This window comes from Leuciscus leuciscus (genome assembly GCF_965113295.1).
Source record: "Leuciscus leuciscus genome assembly, chromosome: 10".
NCBI classification, from domain to species: domain Eukaryota; kingdom Metazoa; phylum Chordata; class Actinopteri; order Cypriniformes; family Leuciscidae; genus Leuciscus; species Leuciscus leuciscus.
In genome coordinates this window covers 5,272,331-5,291,785 of record NC_138734.1, presented here as the reverse complement: position 1 = coordinate 5,291,785, position 19,455 = coordinate 5,272,331, and the positions used below count along the sequence as shown (strand labels likewise).

General features: G+C 36.6%; 1 protein-coding gene and 2 long non-coding RNA genes across 3 annotated transcripts in view; 2 read left to right on the top strand and 1 right to left on the bottom strand.

Annotated features, from left to right (window-relative positions):
• The window catches only part of LOC309507876, a 3,341-nt gene extending 1,740 nt beyond the window's left edge, over positions 1 to 1,601 (top strand). Inside the window, exon 2 of the long non-coding RNA XR_014209271.1 lies at positions 1 to 1,601. This exon is cut by the window's left edge and continues 1,548 nt beyond it. This is a non-coding gene — a long non-coding RNA (uncharacterized lncRNA).
• Positions 1 to 19,455, top strand: part of LOC309507863 — a 469,488-nt gene that overhangs the window by 305,381 nt on the left and 144,652 nt on the right. The window lies entirely within an intron of this gene.
• The window catches only part of pid1 (phosphotyrosine interaction domain containing 1), a 30,955-nt gene that overhangs the window by 9,979 nt on the left and 1,521 nt on the right, over positions 1 to 19,455 (bottom strand). The window contains exon 2 of the mRNA XM_082182297.1: positions 1,899 to 2,045. Coding sequence (XP_082038423.1) covers positions 1,899 to 2,045 — 147 coding nt within the window. The remainder of the gene's footprint in view (positions 1 to 1,898; positions 2,046 to 19,455) is intronic.

Sequence of the window (19,455 nt, the reverse complement as noted above, 5' to 3'; positions counted from 1 at the left end):
CATAGACAGACAGAGAAGAGATGCTCTGTGTTTGTGTTTGTCTTAGCCAGCATTTTGCCATGAATGGATGCTGAGGTATCCATGGCAACAACACCGCAGCTTCTTTAGTAGGCCGATATCCATGAGAGATTTTCTATATTTTTAGCTTATGTATTATTCGGCTGTTCTTCCTTTCAATACATGCGTGTGACTCTACAATATTCTACAAGGACAGATGGACCAACACAAGTACGTGAAAGTGTCCAAATGCATCAAGCAGCGTGTCTTATGTACGCTATTAGTGCCACTGAATGGAATTTTAAGAATATTGTTTTCCAAACCGGTTTCCGGGTCTGACAAACAGACCGACCCGGCCAAACTCACACCAGTACTTTCATTAAACCCATTTAAATGAGATATTTTCACAGATATATCTTTGTGTTGGCCTTTGTGGAGCATCTCTTTTACATTTAAAAATCAGGTCAATTACATAATGCTAATTTTTCTGTCCAGATCTATATATTTATTTAATACTAAAGAAAAAAAAAAGAATGTATGCATTAAAAATTTACATTTTTATGTTTTTGGAGGGCAAAAAGTAAAAAATGTCAGGATGATACAACTATTCTAATATCATAATGAAGAAGAATGAGTAAGAAGACTCATTAAAAGTATGACATTCTTGAAAAGAAAATTTGGCATATTTTTTGGGGGAAAAACTGCTTGACTATCCATTAAAATGTTAAAACTGTTTGTCTGCCAAGTAGAAATGAATGATTAAGATCACATGTATTCACATGCATTCAAGGTGTAAGTAGGGGTGGGCGATCTGCCGATTGTATATCGTGACTGATTTTGAAGATTTCCACTATGTACTTTTCAAGCGAATCATAGAGATAGTGATTTGTTAACATACAGATCGTGATAATGTTAACATACAGCAATGCCTACTAGATGGCTAGACTGGCCCAATTATATCATGTGTCTTTCATGCGTGGCGACGCATTTGACAAACAAGTCAACAGCAGTAGGGCTGAGCGATGAATCAATTTTAGTTTTGGTTTCGATTTTGACTTCCAACGATTATGAAAACGTGATAATCAAGATAAAATTATCATTGTGCCGCATGCCGTACCTTTCCTTTAAAGCGGCGTGCTTTCGCCCCTTCTTAAAAGCCTAAACTTAGCGACCAAATCAGTCAAATTATGTAACGTGACTGTCATTAAAGGTCTTAAAACCTAATGCAAATACTTGCTGCTGTCTGTCATTAATGTTAAACAAAGACAAAATCACTCACTACTCTTGACTGAATAACTTTAGTAGTTTTAATAAGAATCGATGTATATTTAAATCATACAGTGAAAACTATGCAGCGTTTTAAAGAATATACCAGTCAACATCCCGGGTTTAACGACCATTTTAACAACTGATTGTTTAATGCAATACTGTGTTTTACATTGTGCAAGTAGAGAAGTCAACAGGCTTGTTCCAGTCTGGATATTCTCAATAGTACATCTCAAAATTGAGAAGATCGCGATTCATATCAGTTTGTTATAAGATAGTGATATGTAATTTTGGTAAGATTATCCACCCCTAGGCGTAAGGTGAAAAAAACCTAAAAACACGTTTATTCGCTTTTTCTTGGTTGATGATGGTGCACCACATGACGTTAAATTCAAACTCTTTTTTCAAAACCACATGAAACCAACATGAATACATTTCTAAGAATATGTACATGTGTTTTAAACAAGATTTTTAAAAAAGATTTGTCCTTTTCTTTATCACAGGACACTCTTATTTGTCACTGAGCATTAATCATTATTTGGGAGTGAATGAATGCAAATGGCTTTCAGCAAAAGTTGGAGGGACCATTCTTTAATTCAGATGGTTAGAAAATGCTTCAAAAGCAGGTTCTGTACCTTATATCCTGTGTGTGCGCGGCTCTTGTTATGAGGAGTGGTGGAACACAGCTCGATGGCTTCGGGTTCATGAAAGATCACCGTAGGCAGCGGGTCCTTCCGGAGCGTCAGCACGTTGAGTTTGGTCTTAAGCATTGTCTGTAAATGCTGAAAAACAGAACATCTCAGTTTAGGCCACAGTTTGAACATTGTTTAACAACTACAGCTTCACAGGTGCCTCTGTTTAAACTTATAAAACACCACTTCCACAACCTGGACGGATGAATGAACTGTTTGTGCATAACATCCAACGTACTCCATAAAGTTTATGGCACACTTGTGCGATATTACACAGACGTCTGTCTCTTTCAGACCACTCTCATTTTGTAAGAGTAAGAGTATTTATATTTGATAAATACAATGTGTGACAGCTCTGTGTGTTTCTATCCAAAGTAGCGGGTTTAACGTGCGCAAAATTGGATTATGACATAAAACATTTGCGAATATAGCAGAGTTTCCATCCCATGTGTTCAAGAGAATAAAATAGTCACTTCCTGGGAAATTGGTGCAAAATACCTGTAATAAAAATTAAAGTTGCTGGAATCGTGGAAACCACCGTGTCATCATGACTACAAACCAACATTTGAAAAGCTGTGCAATGAGATTGGTCAGCTGGTTAATCCAGTTATCCAATCACATCATCTGTTGAGGCAAAGGACACGTGATTTTTTGTGCATCGAGGGATTTATTCTGTAAATGTGTTTTCATTGTAGTTTATGCACATTTATTCTTATCGGATTTTTAAAAACAATTTAAAACCATACATTTTTAAAATTTATAGGCAACTTGGGGTTTTCATCCAACATTTTAAACATGGTAAAATGTGTTAAATGGAGAGTACTACAAAACAAAGGTTTATGGGGCAGGGTGTAGAACTTGGTGAATGATGGGCATTCAGATTCATCTGTGTCATCGTCATAGGTGATAGAAGATTTTGAAGGGAGAGAAGAAAGTGGAGGAATATAGAATATGGGAAAGACGGTGAATTGAGTGAGAGACAGAGGAACCGAGCGAGCGACAGAAGCCACATGTATAAATGCACCCTGAGCCCAGAATCAGCACTTTACAACTTTCTGAGAGAAAGAAACATTCCTGTGGTCTGAGGATAAAAGAATAAAGAGAGAGGCAGAGAGAGAGAAAAAAAACTGAGAGAGAGAGAGAGAGAGAGAGAGAAAGGTCGGTCTGTTCAGGGGAGGGCGAGATGTTGAAATAAATCTGGAATTTTATTCATAATATTTTCACTGTGTTTAATTTTTATTCTCAGTCAGGAAGTCAAAAAACCCTTCAGAGACTGTAGGAACCTGATCTATTTACAGCTTATTCACCAGAACACCGGAGGGATGGACGTCTTCCATGAAAAACTGCATGTGTTTGTTTAAATGCTCTGTCATTGTCATGTCCTTGCTCCTTGTCCTTGCGTGTACCAAATCATTTCTGTCTGTTTCCATCAAGTCATAATAAAATGCATCTTCTAAAACACTGATAATTCAAACTTTTTGTTAGGTCAACCTTAAACTTGCCTTCCTGAAATAAGAGATTGTTTTCCAAACTTTACCTCCTACAGAGCGAAGGGTTCCTCTCTAGAGAGAGAGAGAGTTTCTGAGAAAGAGGGGGACATTCTCAGACTTATATCCTCATTTCAGGAAGGCACATTGTCTCCATGTACTTGAACACTGGAAGCTCATTTCTGTAACTTATTAAGCAAGTTTTAAGTGACCAGATCCACAGTTTCTCTTGTGTTTGTGGTGGCCAGCAAAAACAAGAGCTCACAAAACATCTCAGTTTTTCAGATGCTGCATGTAACAAGAACAATGCGACAATAAAACTAGAAAAGCTCCCATTTTATTTATCAGTCATATTCAATATTTAATCGTAAAATGAATGAATATCCATTTTTCACACTGTATAATATAATGTTGTGATGCTTAAATTCACTTTCTGTATTTAAAACTATGGAACGTTTACATGGCAATGATGTGCTAAAAACGGGAACGTTTTTTCTTTGCGTTTTCGCGAACAGACACCAATGTTATCAGAACTATCCTTGTTCACACGGATCCACAAAAAAAAAAAAAAGACTAAAAATGCTGCAGTGTGCATGCCAGGCCAGTAGTTGGCGATGTCACTTTGTAAAAAAAAAACTAAAAACACTACACGCCTGTAGACTGAACACGTTATAAGCGTGCGCCAGACATCACCTTTTTCACTAATTTGTTTTGTAGTTTACAGAGACCATAACTTTATCGTTTCCAAAAGTTCGTGTTTTCAGGTCCCCAAGATGACGTGGTCGTGGAAATGAACGGCCAAAACACAGTTTTTGCTAAAGTTTAGTTAAAGCGCAAATCTCGCCAAAATGCAACCTAGGGTCTTTTTGTGAATCTACCTGAGGCAAACTTTCATTTAAAAGCATAATTAGGATGGAAACGCCACTTTTAAGATTGACCGTATTTTCGTTTTCGGTCAAATTGCCTTTTGAATTGGAGTACATGGGCCACTACTATGATAGCATCATAATCGCTATTTTTGAAATACTAAGAAGGCTCGACACAACATGAAACTTTGCTCGAAGTATCACCAGGGGCTCTACACATGAACTCGAGCAGTGAGAACATTGTTTGTGTACACAGAGTTTACTAAAAAGAAAGGTTTTGAATAACTCACTGTAGATGTTGTTGTTTCCGGCCACCGGCATTTTGACAGTCAAAAATAGTCTATGTCCGAACGCAACGTAACCGGGAGGAGAGTAAAGATGGAAAGCTCCTAAAGCTTAGTTTCATATAAATTCACGGATAATTTGTTGTTTTGTCGTTAGTGGAAATCAATATTGACCTTGTATTTGAAAAAGGATCCTTATATAAGAAACAATACTAAAATTCAGTCAGTTCATTCGGAGATCAAATTATGTTGAAAGTTATGAGAGTTTCGTGTTGTGTCGAACCTTCTTAGTGTTTTAAAAATAGCGATTTTGATGCTATCATAGCAGTGCCCCTAGCACTCCCATTCAAAAGGCAATTTGACCGAAAACGAAAATACGGTCAATCTTAAAAGTGGCGTTTCAATCCTAATTATGCTTTTAAACTAAAGTTTGCCTCGGGTAGATTCACAAAAAGACCCTAGGTTGAATTTTGGCAAGAGTTACGCTTTAAAATAGTGTTGCGTAAACGGCCTTTCGGCATAAACGGTAAAGTTATTTCAGTTCGGTACCAGTCTGCGTTTAGCTACGTCATTGCTGGCACATGCATGTGCGCAATAACTCTAATCCAATTCTAAAATATTTTGCAAACATATTTACAGGGTTCGTACACATTTTTAACATTAAATTTCCATGACTTTTCCAAGACTTTTCCATGACTTAAAGGTAAATATTCATGACATAGTTTTCCATAAAACATCTGTGTATACATGTTAATTAACTCCTTGTGGGCGGGTAACGTTAGTAGCGGATGAAAAATCTAAATGTGCTTGAAGAGCTCTTTTCCAAAATGCGACAAACGCCATAAAAAAAAACAAAAAAAAAACGAGATTGTTAACAGATCATTAGAAGTCCTCAAAATTAGTCAAACTAATCTTATATTCTCTCTCTCTCTCAATTTTAATTGTTTATTAATAAACAAGTATTTTCTGTGTCGACTGCAAAGACGAAGTTGACTGACTCGCGATCTTCTTAGTAGTGAACACGCCGGAGAGAAATGCACATTTCATATGGATTAGGCTACATCGTTTTATTTTGTTTTGAATTGTTCTGTTTAAAAGTAGATATTTCTGTAGATAATAGATATAGGCCTATTTCAGTTTTGTTTAGGTCTGTGAGGCGAGTAGGCTACCTTTTACGCTGAGTTTCGGTTCATGGATGATCCAGTTCACTCCGGCGCCTCTGTGTCGTGATTATCTATTTTCTGCTATTTACTTTTTATTTAGGCTATTAAGCAATTGGTTAATGAAACATTTTAAAATCAAGATACAATTAATACAAAACGAAATTCGTTTAGGAAGGCTTTGTGCTTTCTGTTTGAGGTCTCTGTGTAAGTTTTAAAGTCTTTTAGTGCCGCTCTCAGAGGACTCATTACCGTAATGGAGAACGGTCACGTAACATTGTTTTTTCCTCATAAATGTGAACACGGAAAATAAAAGACCAAATAAATTTTTTTAAAGAAAAAAATCATATATATTTTAAATGTTTAACAAAGAGGCAAAAAGTCATAAACAAAAATCAGAAAATTTGTCGATATTTTTTTCTTTTTCGCACAGCATTTGGTGTAGCCTACAGTTCAAATTTAAATGTTGGCGTTCAACTTTGCGTTTTAAAAATAGCCTACTTACAACAACCCTTCATTTTTCGTTTTTCATTTGGGGGTTAAAGGAAAAACGAGTGGACACAAAAGAACACGGACCTTTTGGACAGAAAGAATACATGAAAGCCAGGGTTCCTTATTAAATTCATAAAAGAAACAATACAGGGATAGCCTACTCTCAAAGAAATGCCACAATCAAGAGAGAAACATGAAGAAACTTAGCATATAGCCTATGTGCCGTTCGCATAAGGGTCTTTCCCTGACATTAATACTTGGATAAGACATTAATACTTGGATAAGACATTAATAATAATAATTTGTAGGGCGGTGGGTGAGATATAAACCTACTAACGTCCTCCGTTGCCATGCTTTTTGGAATGACTGATCGCAAAAAAAAAAAAGTTTTTGTGAAACGCCATCCTTTTGCAATAGTTATTTATCGATATTTAGAAGAAAAAAAAAGTTTTGCTCAAATCTGTAATGGAAAGGCACATACGAAGCTATATGAAAATGCAAAGCAGCTTATTTTAATTTGAAGCACTGAGCTGATGACAGCAACACAAGAGCCACACAGGTGTGGCTACTTAGTCGCTGTCCTCAGTGCCGTAGAAAAGCGCTGAATGAGTTCCCCTTCATGTCCGTTTCAGCGCTTTTCTGCGGCACTGAGGACAGCGACTAAAACTAGATGGGCCAAAAGAAATGGGTCCCCTTTCATGTCCGTTTCAGCGCTTTTAGTTAATGGAAACGCTCATTTCGCCTCTGACGCGCGTAAATTTCTAGACACGTCAGGCGCGAATTTGACGCGCTATTCGCGTCCGGTGTGAACGCACAGTAAAAAGAAAAAAGGATTTCAATTTGTTTCCCCAATTTTATTAATTAAACAAATTCAAGTACACAGATATTTTGAAAAACAAATTTCCATGACTTTTCCAAAACTTTATGAGTTTATTCATTTTCCAAAACTTTTCCAGGCCTGGAAATTGCCATTTTAAAAATCCATGACTTTTCCAGGTTTTTCATGACCGTACGAACCCTGTATTTAGCATCCAAAAGTGTAAGCACTTCTAATATCTTCCCCCAATTACAACAGCTCCATAAACTGCAATGTATGTTAATGCAGGTTGCAAGAGTATAGCCATTGTGCTAACTAACTAGAAGTAACTTTGTATCTACATGTCAACTAACTCTCATTAGAGTATAAGTAGACTATCTGCTTAATATCGGCTAACTCTTTATTTTGCTGACTATAGTTTGCAACTACATGCCAACTTATTCTTCTAACCCAAACCCTAAACTATCAGTCTACTACGGTCTACTGATTTTCTAATGAGAGTTAGTTGACATGTAATTGCAAAGCTACTTATAGTTGTGTCAAAACTTATGTCAAAAGTGGACCATCAAAATAAAGTGACCTTTTTGTGTACCGTTACACCCCTATATTTACTGTTGAGCTCATGTTTTCCAGAGTTTCTTGTTTATTAATGAAAGTTTTTTTTAGAAATACATTGTCAATCTAAAGATATACGGTCAACAGACTGTGTTTCTATCTCTCACAGCCTAATCTTCATTCACGTTAAAAATGGCTTCTACTCTTACTAGGGTCTATGTCCTCCATCTCCCAGCACACCAAAATGCTGTTGCTAGACTTATTTTGAACCTCCAAAATGTTTCTTACATTATCTCTCTGCTGAGGTCTTCACAATGCCTGCCAATTTCTTCTGCAATTCGATTCAAAACACTGTTCTTGGCCCAATCTGCTACCAATGAGCTTCACTTAATGACTTCCACACCTGAACCACTGATGCCCTGAGTTTGTTGTCGTCTCCAAACAATCTTTAGTGTCTCATATGGGTAGTTGACAAATGGCCAAGAAAAAGTACTTTTTTTGGAAAACATAACTTTTTAAGAAAAAAATACATATATTTATGGAGTATGAAAACTGCAGTTTCAGAAAATAGTAGTGGTCACTCATTTTGTCAATGACTTCACATATTTTTTTCACGTTTTCACTCAACAGTACTGTAAATGTGTCCTATGGTGTGACATTTAAAAAGTACTAAGAAATTATATTAAATAACATAAAAAATACTTGAGACAGAATTGTTAACATTATTAAAACATTATTTTCTTAAAGTGATATTTATTTTACATGAAAGTACTAATTAGAATCATTTTCACCATGGATAGATGAACCTGATAAACCTTTCCCTACGAATGTCAATAAAACTTTTTTGCCAACCTTACAAAACTGTTTGAAATTGTACCCATTTAAGAGGAGATATTATTGTAACTCCCCTAATGCCAAACTTGACTCTTTTTTAAAAAAGATATTTTAAAATAAGTATATTTTTCTGTTGTTTTATGTTTGTCACACCATAGGACAAAACGTCACACTAAAGGACAAAGATAGTCATTGCATAAAAAGAGTCAGAATATATAGTGTTTATTGTAACAATAATAAAGGAGGACATCGTTTTTTTTGTTGAAACTTTATATATTCGTCTTAAAAGCTTCTTAATGAGGTCTTGTCCTATGGTGTGACATCTGTGTCCTATGGTGTGACAGGCCAAAGTGTCACACCAAAGGACATTTCTAGTGACATTTTCTGTCACACCAAAGGACATTTGAGCTTTTGTGGCAGTTAATAACCATGCTAATACTAGCTGAACTGTTATTAGCAATTGGCATGATACCTTTGCATAATATTACATAGTCTTGCTGTTAAAAATACAAATTTTAATAAAAAAATTATATTTAGGAGTGTCACACTAAAGGACAAAAAAACTTAATTTCAGTGGTCTGAAACCATAGTTAAATATTTGAACAATTCTGAGAGAAATACTTGCCATGTGCACTGCTCATGGGCTTCATAGGGGTCTTCAGTCACATGACCTTGAATGGGGCCTTTCAACTAAATTTTGTTGTCCATGATATTGCCCAACTTAATATCAGGTTATTGCATAACACCAAAGGACATTTTTTTCTGTGACAAACTTTATTAAATTCCTACACTTTTAGAAATGTATATAGGAAAAGTGATGGCCACTGAGTGAAATAGACACTTGCACAATTATGCCAGGAGTGTTCATTAAGATGTTTAAACATTATTTTCTTTATTTATAAAAGTTAATATTTATGAAATAATGTTGTCTACCGTCACACCATAGGACGATTTTGAGATTTGGCTCAAAGTTGTAAAAAAAACAATAATAACTCGGGTATTTAAACAACAAATTCATGTAAAACAAGAAAATGTTTAACCATTTATAGTATTCTAAATGATGAAAATGTGAAATAAATTATTTTATCTTCTGTGACGGTGAAAAAGCCACGTCACGTCAACTACCCATATGCAGCACAATGCCACCCTGACAATGAATTAAGCTAGTGGTTCCCAAACATGTTCCTGCCCATAATCACACCTAATTGATTGTTCTCATCAGTTCATTAGTAGTGACTTCAAGTCAATATCCAAAATGTGTACTGATGTGGTGCCTCTGGGAACAGGGCTGGCAATCACTGAATTTCACACTTGCTTTATCACCGGGTCCGAATCCAAGCTTGATTCCATTATTTGGCACATTTGCGTCATCAACATGAGTGCCAACATGTGTATTAGTGCCAAATAGACCGATGTCCACAAGGGGACCGAGGTGTGTCCAACAACAAGTTCTCTAGTATGATAAAAGGGTGGCCAAATCTTGAAGTAAAAGCAAGTGAAACTTAATGTTAATAAAAACAACAAAAAAGTAATTTCAACTCAATTAAAAAACATCAGAGCAAATAAAAATATATTCTACAGTGGAAAAAACAATACCGTTTAACTTTACATTGGTAAATTTGTCAATTAAGTTAGGTAGCAGTTACCAGTCATAATAAAAGTTGTTGGGAAAAAAAGTTACTTTCGTAGACTAAGTATCTGTTAAGAATGTAAATGTAGATAAGACGGAATCTAATCTACGTCTGTGAGGTCTACGTCAAACAAACATGCAGAAATTCAAATACACAAAATTACGCAGTGTTTATGTGTGCTCTTCAATAAAGGTGGGTGAATTAACTTATCAGATTTGATCTAAATGGCAGAGTAGTGAAGCATGTGTAAATGTGTGTGCCCTGCCTGTTGTGTGTGTGGGTGCGGGACGAACCTAACTATGTCAGTGTTTAACACATTATACGCCTGTTTGTGGGTCTGTCTTGCAATGATGGGTTTAACAAGACCAGGAGTGTCTCTGGTCATTCATATATCACTCACACAGAGAGACAGAAAGAGAAAAACATGAGAGAGCTGGAGTGAGTTAGAGAGGCAGCGAGACAATGGAAACGGTTCAGGCAGATCTCTGGCGGCTATCAGCTTGATTACATCTGACAAGCCTCATATTTCATACGCACACAAATAGCTGACTTCTGGCGATCTTCCTCAGCAATTTGGACTCAAAAATATAGGTCAGAATCACATAAACAGAGTCTTTTCCCTTAAAGGAATATTTTGAGTTAAATGCAACAGTCTGCCAATATCTGCAACAATTCAAAACACTGTTCTGCCGCCAAAAGCCTTGACTTAATGACTTCCACAACTGAACTACAAAGCAATGAGTTTGCCGTCTCCACTCATCTTCAGGGACATTTGTAGCCATCCTGACAATGATTTAGCCAATGTTTTCAAACTTTCTTTAACTGTTAGGTTGAAACTTGTTTTCGAAAATTTCCCCCTGTAAGTTTCAATGATCATCTAGTCATTCACTACATTTAACTCTTTCCATGTTTTCACTGTTATACGGTAGGGGGCGCTATGACACATCTTCTGAAAGAGTACAGAATCTCCAGATCAAAAAGACATGTGAAGAAGAAGCAGAAACAAACGATAGCATAAGCAAATCCATATGTAAAATATCATTAAACAGCATATGAATCAAAACTGCCTAACGTTACCGAATGAAATGTCGACCCAGGATGAGCTTTAGGACTGTGAAGCTTTGGGGGTGTTGATGGACTCGATCTACTCCGTCTGTGTTTTGATCATCGTTCTGAATCCGATCCAGACATAGTCTTTGACAAAAATGTGATTTTCTCAGCTTTTTGCTCAAAATGGTGCTTTTTTATGAAACATACCCCATATTCAAGAGTTGATAAAAAAAGAATGCATGAAGCTAAAATAAAACGGTTATTTATTGCATGTTCAGACATTCAAACAATCAAATATTCTGTGGGTCTTGAAACTTTTGTGAAAATTAGAAAAAAATGCTGGCACTGGCAGGCAACTTTTTAAAAAAACGCTGGCGGGGAAATTTTTTATATTGGCCTTTTAACTAAAAATGTGTCTGTATCCCGTTTAATTCTAAGCGTAATCTAGCTATTTTTTTTCACGTTAATGTGTCTGATCAGATTAGTTGACTTGTTTCGGTAACCCACGACTAGTTGATAAAATACTGAATGTGCAAAGCTGCACTACTACTTTCACACTGTATTATTTGGTCTTGGTATTCTTGTGGTGCCAACAGCCAATCAGCATTGTCATTTTCCTGCAGCTCAGTGATTCGAAGAATGCCAGTTGCTCTCCAAAGGCGATTTATTGGCCCATTTAAAAGCCGACTTTCACACAGAGATGGTACACGCCAATGGTAGGTTGCTAAGAATGAGAGTGTGTCCAGACAAAGCTCGTAAGTTCCAGTGTGGGTGCATATAACTTTATGAGGGTCTGTGTTGGGTTTCACATGGACCTGCCAGGGCCAAGTCAGGACAGACACGTAGGAGGTCCCATGCTGCCATTGGTTGATGCCACAGGATACAATAGACCGTCAAAAATGGCGTGGGAAGATGCCAATGGCAGCGGAAAACCTCAAAGGCAATGCTGGCCCCTCCCACCTTCCTAAAAACACCAATCAATGTCAAGCAGCATTGACGCAAAGAGACCACTCAAACACTCTCAAACAAACCACTCTCTCTCTCTCGCACACACACTAATAAAATATACATTGGTTAAATGGGCTCCACACATACCCCAGCATAAGCTCTCTGTGAACCCTGTAGGACAGTCCTGCCAGACACTATAGAGAAGCTAAGATCCTAAACTCACTCAACACACACACACAGAAACCAAATGATATTCTTGGAAACTCTGCATTGTAACAGAATAAGGCCATATTGTGCTGCATTCACTCAATTAATCCTTTAAAGAACACCCAAAAACACATACTTCATTCAAATGCCAAACCCAAATCTCTCCTCTCCATGCGAACAAACTACAGAAAGACTGAAGGTTTTTTTTTTTTACTTTGAGGGAGAGTTCACTTCAGTTCACTTATAATGATGACAAACACTGGAACAAGGTGGGATGGAAATTTCTACAAGCAATTTTGTAACGGGACAGACAGGGAACTAGCAGCTAACAGGGGCGTCTTTTCCGGATAGACCTGAATGTTTTAGTAAATTAACTCTTTTATTTATGAGTCAAACATCAAGGTAGCTCTGACAAGCTGAGACTGGACTACTCCCGCATAATCCTCCCATTACAAATGAACTGAATGTTTATTTGAGAACGCAAATGGACTCAATTCTTTGAGACTTTGAACTCAACTTTAGTCAATTTTATGTACAGTAGTAATATTAGAAGTCCTGAAAAAATAACTATTTGCATTTGTAATTAGCTTTGCTATTTGATTTAGAGCTAAGCCCTGGATGTTCTAGTGATGCCCTCAGCAGATGTGAACCCAATTGTCACGAGACATGAAATATTAAACCTATGTTGCTTTCAATAAATGGATCAAATCTGGAAATATTGCTTTAGTTTCTACTTGTCTAGTGATCTCTCTTAACAAAGACAGAAGTGCAACACACTTTGAATTTAGAGGGAAATGAAATTTAAGTGTTAACAGAAAATAATGATGACTAAGTAGGAAGGGAAAGAAGAACTTCTTGCATCTGTTGGAACAAATATGACATTTCATTTACGGGAAAAAAATAAATCAATGTTTGCTTAATTTGTAATGTGGATATAATTTATGCTGTTTTGGGCATTGCAACATGATTATAATTCTGGCTTAGGCAACCAAACTGATCACGAGCACAATCTAAAATAATAGTTCGCCAACAACAAATGGAAATTCTGTCATCGCATGTCGTGTTCAGCTCACTGACTCACTGACTCACTGAAATGAGCCAGTCTCACGGGTTAACATCTCACTGGAGCAGAAGTTTATAACTCAATAACAGCTTGAATTTAAAGGAATAGTTCATAATTTACTCACCCTCAAGTTGTTCCAATCCTGCATGAAATTATTTCTTCTGCTGAACACAAAAGAAGATATTTTGAAGAATATGGGTAACCAGACAGTTCATGGGGTCTATTGACTTCCATAGTATGAAATAAAAAATAAATAAAAAATACTATGAAAGTCAATGGGACCCTGGTGACCCATATTCATGCAGGTTTGGACTTTGGAACAACTTGAGTGTGAGTAAATGATGACAGAATTAAAATCTTTCGGTGAACTATCCCTTTAAGTCGGTTCCTCATTCAAAGCAATCATATGACTTTAAAGAAACTTTCAATATAACACAAGAAGTCAAACCAATCACTTAAATGGTGTTTCTGCAACATTTTTGAAGCTTGACAGCTTGAGTTGCATGGAAAACAGCTTTCAGGTTTTCTCTTTTTGTGTTCTGCAAAAAAAATAAAAAAATAAGTCATGTGGGTTTGAAACGACATGAGGGGGAGTAGGCTAAAATTTGTTTTTTTTAGGAGTGGAATCATCTTTCAGTTGTTATGACTGCAAAATGATCATCCGGATAATAAAGGACAAAGCATTATAAACTCAAATCGAGGAACATAAACACAGAATACACCAGAACGGTTCCAGATCACAGAAAGGGAGAGAAGAGAATGAGACTGAGCATCGCCATCAACCCAGCGATGCCCGTTACCATGGAAACGCCACAAAGAGAGAGCCTGCTGGTAGTCATGGTAACCATGCAGCGGACACTGAGAGTGCTTCACTGCGTTTTGAGAAAAGTGCGTTGGGAAGGAATCGGTGTACACGAGTGTTTGTGTGTGCGGACGGCTCGAGAATTAGTTTCTTATTTATTTGCATTGTCTGAAAATCAACGAAATCCCTTCGTTAACTGCAACATCAGCCACTGCCAGGCACTGGGGTGGCACTGGTATAACTGTACTGGGTCATCTTTGGGATCTTTAGGGATCACTGATGGGAAAGTACTGAGAAATCACAATGAGAAACCCTGATGCCCTGATCTATGGCGCTAAGAATGTGTGTTTGTGCAACACTGAGATTACACCGGTCAGAACGTTCTGTATTATTTTAGCCAGCAATTTAGGAGTGATCTGAAGTATGTGTTGGTCTCAAAACCTCAAAAAATATCTTTTTCACTCAAGCCCTCAAGTTGACGGAGTTGAACTTGTATTGAATCCAGAATATTCTGTATTCAATACAATTTAAGATAAATTCACTTGGGGGATATTTATTTACCACAAACATTTATTTAGACTCATTGCGCCTTTTCTTTAAAAAATAATAATAATAATGAATAAGGATAAAGCAATGTACTTATAATTGAGGTGAATGGAGCCAATCAACAAACATTATACAGCCACAAGACATAAACAACATAAGTTTAGTATGGGGAAAATGTCACTTACTAACCATTTAATGTTATAGCTAATTTTACAACTTTGTCATCGCAACGTGACACCTAAAACAATAATAAAAATGGCAAGAACTTTACAGCACAAATAAAACACAAATGTTAACATAGGAACTATATACAGTATGTGCATAATCATGCATGGGAGGGCATTCATAAAGGTTTAAGTTTCAGGTTTCTGCTTCCACCAAAAATCGTCCCCATTCGAAAAAACAAAAGTCGTTTATTTTTATGTGATAGTCAACATTACACCACAAATACTGTCAGTTGAGCTTAAAGGGATAGTTCACCCAAAAATTACTCAGCCTCATGTCGTTCCAAACTCGTAAGACTTTCGTTCATCTTCGGAAAACAACTGAAGATCTTTTTGATGAAATCGGAGAGTTTTCGGTCCCTCTATTGACAGCTACGCAACTGACACTTTGTTCAAAAAGTCCACAAAGAGATTGTAGAACTAATCCATATGAATTTAGACCACATTTTCTGAAGAGGCTCGATCGCTTTATATGATGAACAGATTGAATTTAGGCTTTTATTCATATATCTTCATTTGTGTTCCAAAGATGAACGAAATTCTGATGGGTTTGGAACAACATAAGGGTGAGTAATTAATGACAGAATTTTCATTTTTGGGTGAACTATCCCTTTATCTTTTATTAAACCCAGAATATTCCTTTAATAAACATTTCACAGTTTTCAGAGTACTAAACCACACTTACTACAGTCTTTCTCAGATCCAAGTGAGAACATGCTCTGTCTTATTTCAAAATGAAGAAAGTGTGAAAACACCAGTACAAGCTGGTCTGCACAAAGTCACTGAACCACAAGGGTCAACTAAAAAACAACTGGATTTTGAGGCCGGTTCTTGAAAGGGCCTGTTGAGATCTAAAAGAGTGGGGTTTACACTGGGTGGGGTGCTGTAAGAGGACAAAACTCTTAATGCTAATGTATTCTTCAACTATGGCCAAGATATCGCTGGTTATACTTTGGATATTATAAGATTTGAGATCCTATTGTTACATCATGAGATCTGATTGCAGTGTTTGATGGTATAATCCCATCGGATTCAAATCTCCATAATGTAATGCTCTTAAGACATCCCATGGAATACACTGAATCCTACTAAAGCCATTTTTATGAGATTATAAGAGTTCACCCCAGATCCACAAACATTAAGACATCATATTAGCTGTCTTTAAATGTCCACTATGTAACTTTTGGCCCTCTAGCGGTTATAAAACAAAACTATATGCATTTTGCAGAAGAAAATGGTTTTGGATGTGCTTCGGCTCTGTGACTGTGCAGATGAATGTGTTTCGCTGCACCTGTGAACACATGGAAATCCAAATCTGAGCATGTAAGTGCAATATTTTATGCTGATGTTTCGACTAATTGGAAACACTGATAGTTTTAAATTAATGGTGTTAGAAAAGTTATTTAATCAAGCTCCAAAAACGGCTCATTTGGATATGGACTGACGTGATTTTGTGACATCATACAGGCAAACACATTTACATAAGACTGCCTCCAGAGCAAGACATCGACGAATAGTTACACATCATCGCCCACTGGCATTCAGTTGCTGTCTACACTGGATGTGTGTTGCGTCAAAAGCTAACGTAACCATTATAATCACTGACTCGGTCTACACTGGATACAGTATACAGATGCGTGTTCAGTTTCTGACACATCCACACACTTGAGTCTGTCGACAACAGGACAAATGGAAGAGTGAAAGAACCTTCACATTGTAATGGAGAGTTCGCAAAGAAACTTTTGTTGACAGATGACGCTGAAGCATTTTTTTTAAAATATCGGCATCGGCCGATACGTTTTTCTGATAGGCCGATGTGTTGGAAGCAGGACTTTTATTTTGACAACGTTCCAGACTTTTATTTTGACGGGAGTTTACGATCTCTGTCAGTCATATCGAATACTTTATTAGACAGAACTGGTAAACAAAGAAAGTAAATGGTATGTAAAAAAGTAAAGTGTAGCTTTTATATTATTTGTAACAGAAAAGGCAAACAATCAGGCTAAAATACTTTATCATTTACCGTCAACATTCAGCAAATGCGCATCTACATTTAAACAAATCTCTGAATATCTAATAAACATTTAATTTCACAAACCTTGCAGATTTAATCGAATCCAGATGCGATATCTTGTGAAGTGTGCATTTGTAGCCTGGATAAACGTGTTACTGCGAGTGACGGTCGGTCTGTGCAAAGTGAGTGAGTGCGAATAGAAGATCAGCTTCACAGGAGACGCGATCGAAAAACTTTAAATCCTTCATTTAAAATATGCTGTGCTATATCCAGTTATATCCACTGTGTCATATTCATATCGTTTTCACTGTGTGCTGTATGTAAAATTAGCTTTACCTTGTCTTTATTTGAAAACATATGATTACTAGTGCGCATGAAATTACCATATTACTGAGTGCCCTGTTACAGTGTTTACTTCCTTTTTATTCACATATTCATATATTTTTAAACAGTTACTTTATTTGTGAAAAATACTGTAATAGGATTGCAGATTCAAGAAGTTGCCATCTAAAGTATAAGCATGTTTATTTTAAGGATTTGTTTTGTAATTTATTTATAATTTAATAAATATTGATTAAAATAAATATAAGGTAATATATATATATATATATATATATATATACACATACACAGTATGCACATGTACATGTACCCACATACATAAAATAAAATAAAATAAAATATCGGCTATATATCGGCCACCCTGCTCTCTAAGATACCACTACCGTTGATACTGTTTCCTATGCAATGACGTTAGCCAATCATAACAGTTGCCCTTTACTGACAAACCTTAAAGGAGCCGCCCCTTAAAAAACTGATCATTTCAGACAGAGAATGAGGGTTACAAAATAATAGTTTTTCCACATTTGTTTTTTGTGCAAAAAAAAAAAAAAAAAAAAAACATTTTTGTAAGTGAACCTCAAGGAACATATTTTAATCATTAACAAAAAAAATTGTCATGACCTCTTTAATTTGAAGTACATGAACATAGCCTGACCCTTTCAACTGTACAGTATGAAAGCATTAGAAACGGCCCCTTGTATGCGAATTATTTATGACGATAATGGTGTCCACTGACAGCAGTGAGCATATTCCTGAAATACTCGCCATGTTTGAAGTTTTAACAGAGATTAACTCAAAACAGGGACTTGAATGGATTTAGGTCATGGATCGTGGTCTAATAAGGAACAGGCTGGTTTAAATCATGTGAAAAGTCAGTGAAATACCACAATAAATGATATTGTTTATAACGAACAACCATTCTGACTAACAAATTTAGCCTAAGCTTATTAAATACAGATATAATCTACTTGATTGGTTCAGGAATGAAAACTTTCAATCTTGAACCCCCTTTGCACAGAACTGTGGTAGATTAATAAAAAACTTGATGTCATTAGATGGTTTTAAATCGTTTATAGTGGTTCAATACAACCATTTTGCCACGTATAACAGCAAGTTTTGTAGATTCAAAAGAGTTTACTATGGTATTTAATCAGTGTCACCATGCCAAACTCCGTGAGGAAAGATTGTGCAAGTTCATCTGGCATAGTCTGTCCCGCTCCACATCTGGATAATATTACAAACAGTGGAGACGTGAAGCCCAGCACCCCAGGAGATACAAATACTTGACATGAACTTTTCTTTTTTATTTAAAGGAGATTTACAGGTAACTGCTGGACTTCTAACTGGATGAACCCGAAAGCTTGGAGAAATGTGGCTAAATATTATGCACAAGAACTGGATGCCAGTGTCGCTCACCTGCACGGCTACACTGCAAAAAAAAACCAAGACGCACAGCTTGTCACCAGATGTGCTGCATGTATAAACCCGGTTCGGAAACAGCGAGATGGAATGGTTCTGAACGCAGGCATCTTGAACTCTTTTACTTGACACGCCGACTTAAAAACCTGCACTAATCATCATACAATGTTAAACGATAACCGAAGTCCATCTCACGCCTACTTTACGATTCCCACACCTTTTATACCAATTTCCATGACTTTTCCATGGAGTTTAAAGTCGTTTTTGATTAGTGGATAAGGATTAACCCACGGAATAATATTTAGTTTAAGCCTGTATATGTGTTCTGGAAAATGGTAGGTTCCTCGCTGGTCCATGGTTATTAGCTAGTTCAAACTGGTCATTAGCAGGCTGACCAGCTCCCATGCTTCAAAGACCATCTTAAACACTTTGAGCTGGTACCTAGTTTGTTGCTGAGCTAAAGATCAGTTAATGACCAGCTAGAAACCAGCTACCATGTTTAAACACATCTTAAACTGGAAAAAAAGGCTTAAAACAGACTAAAGGCCTGTTCACATCAAGGAAGATATAGGTAAAGATTTAGTTTTAAAGATTGTTTGAAATTTCAAAGAATAGCAGAGTGCTCAACACCACAACTAAAAAGATAACAGCACAGGGGACCAATATCATTGTGGAATCACTTACGCAATTATTTTTTCCAACGATAAAAACATTGACAGCCAATCAGAATCCATCCTGCTTTGAAGAGCTCAAGTATTT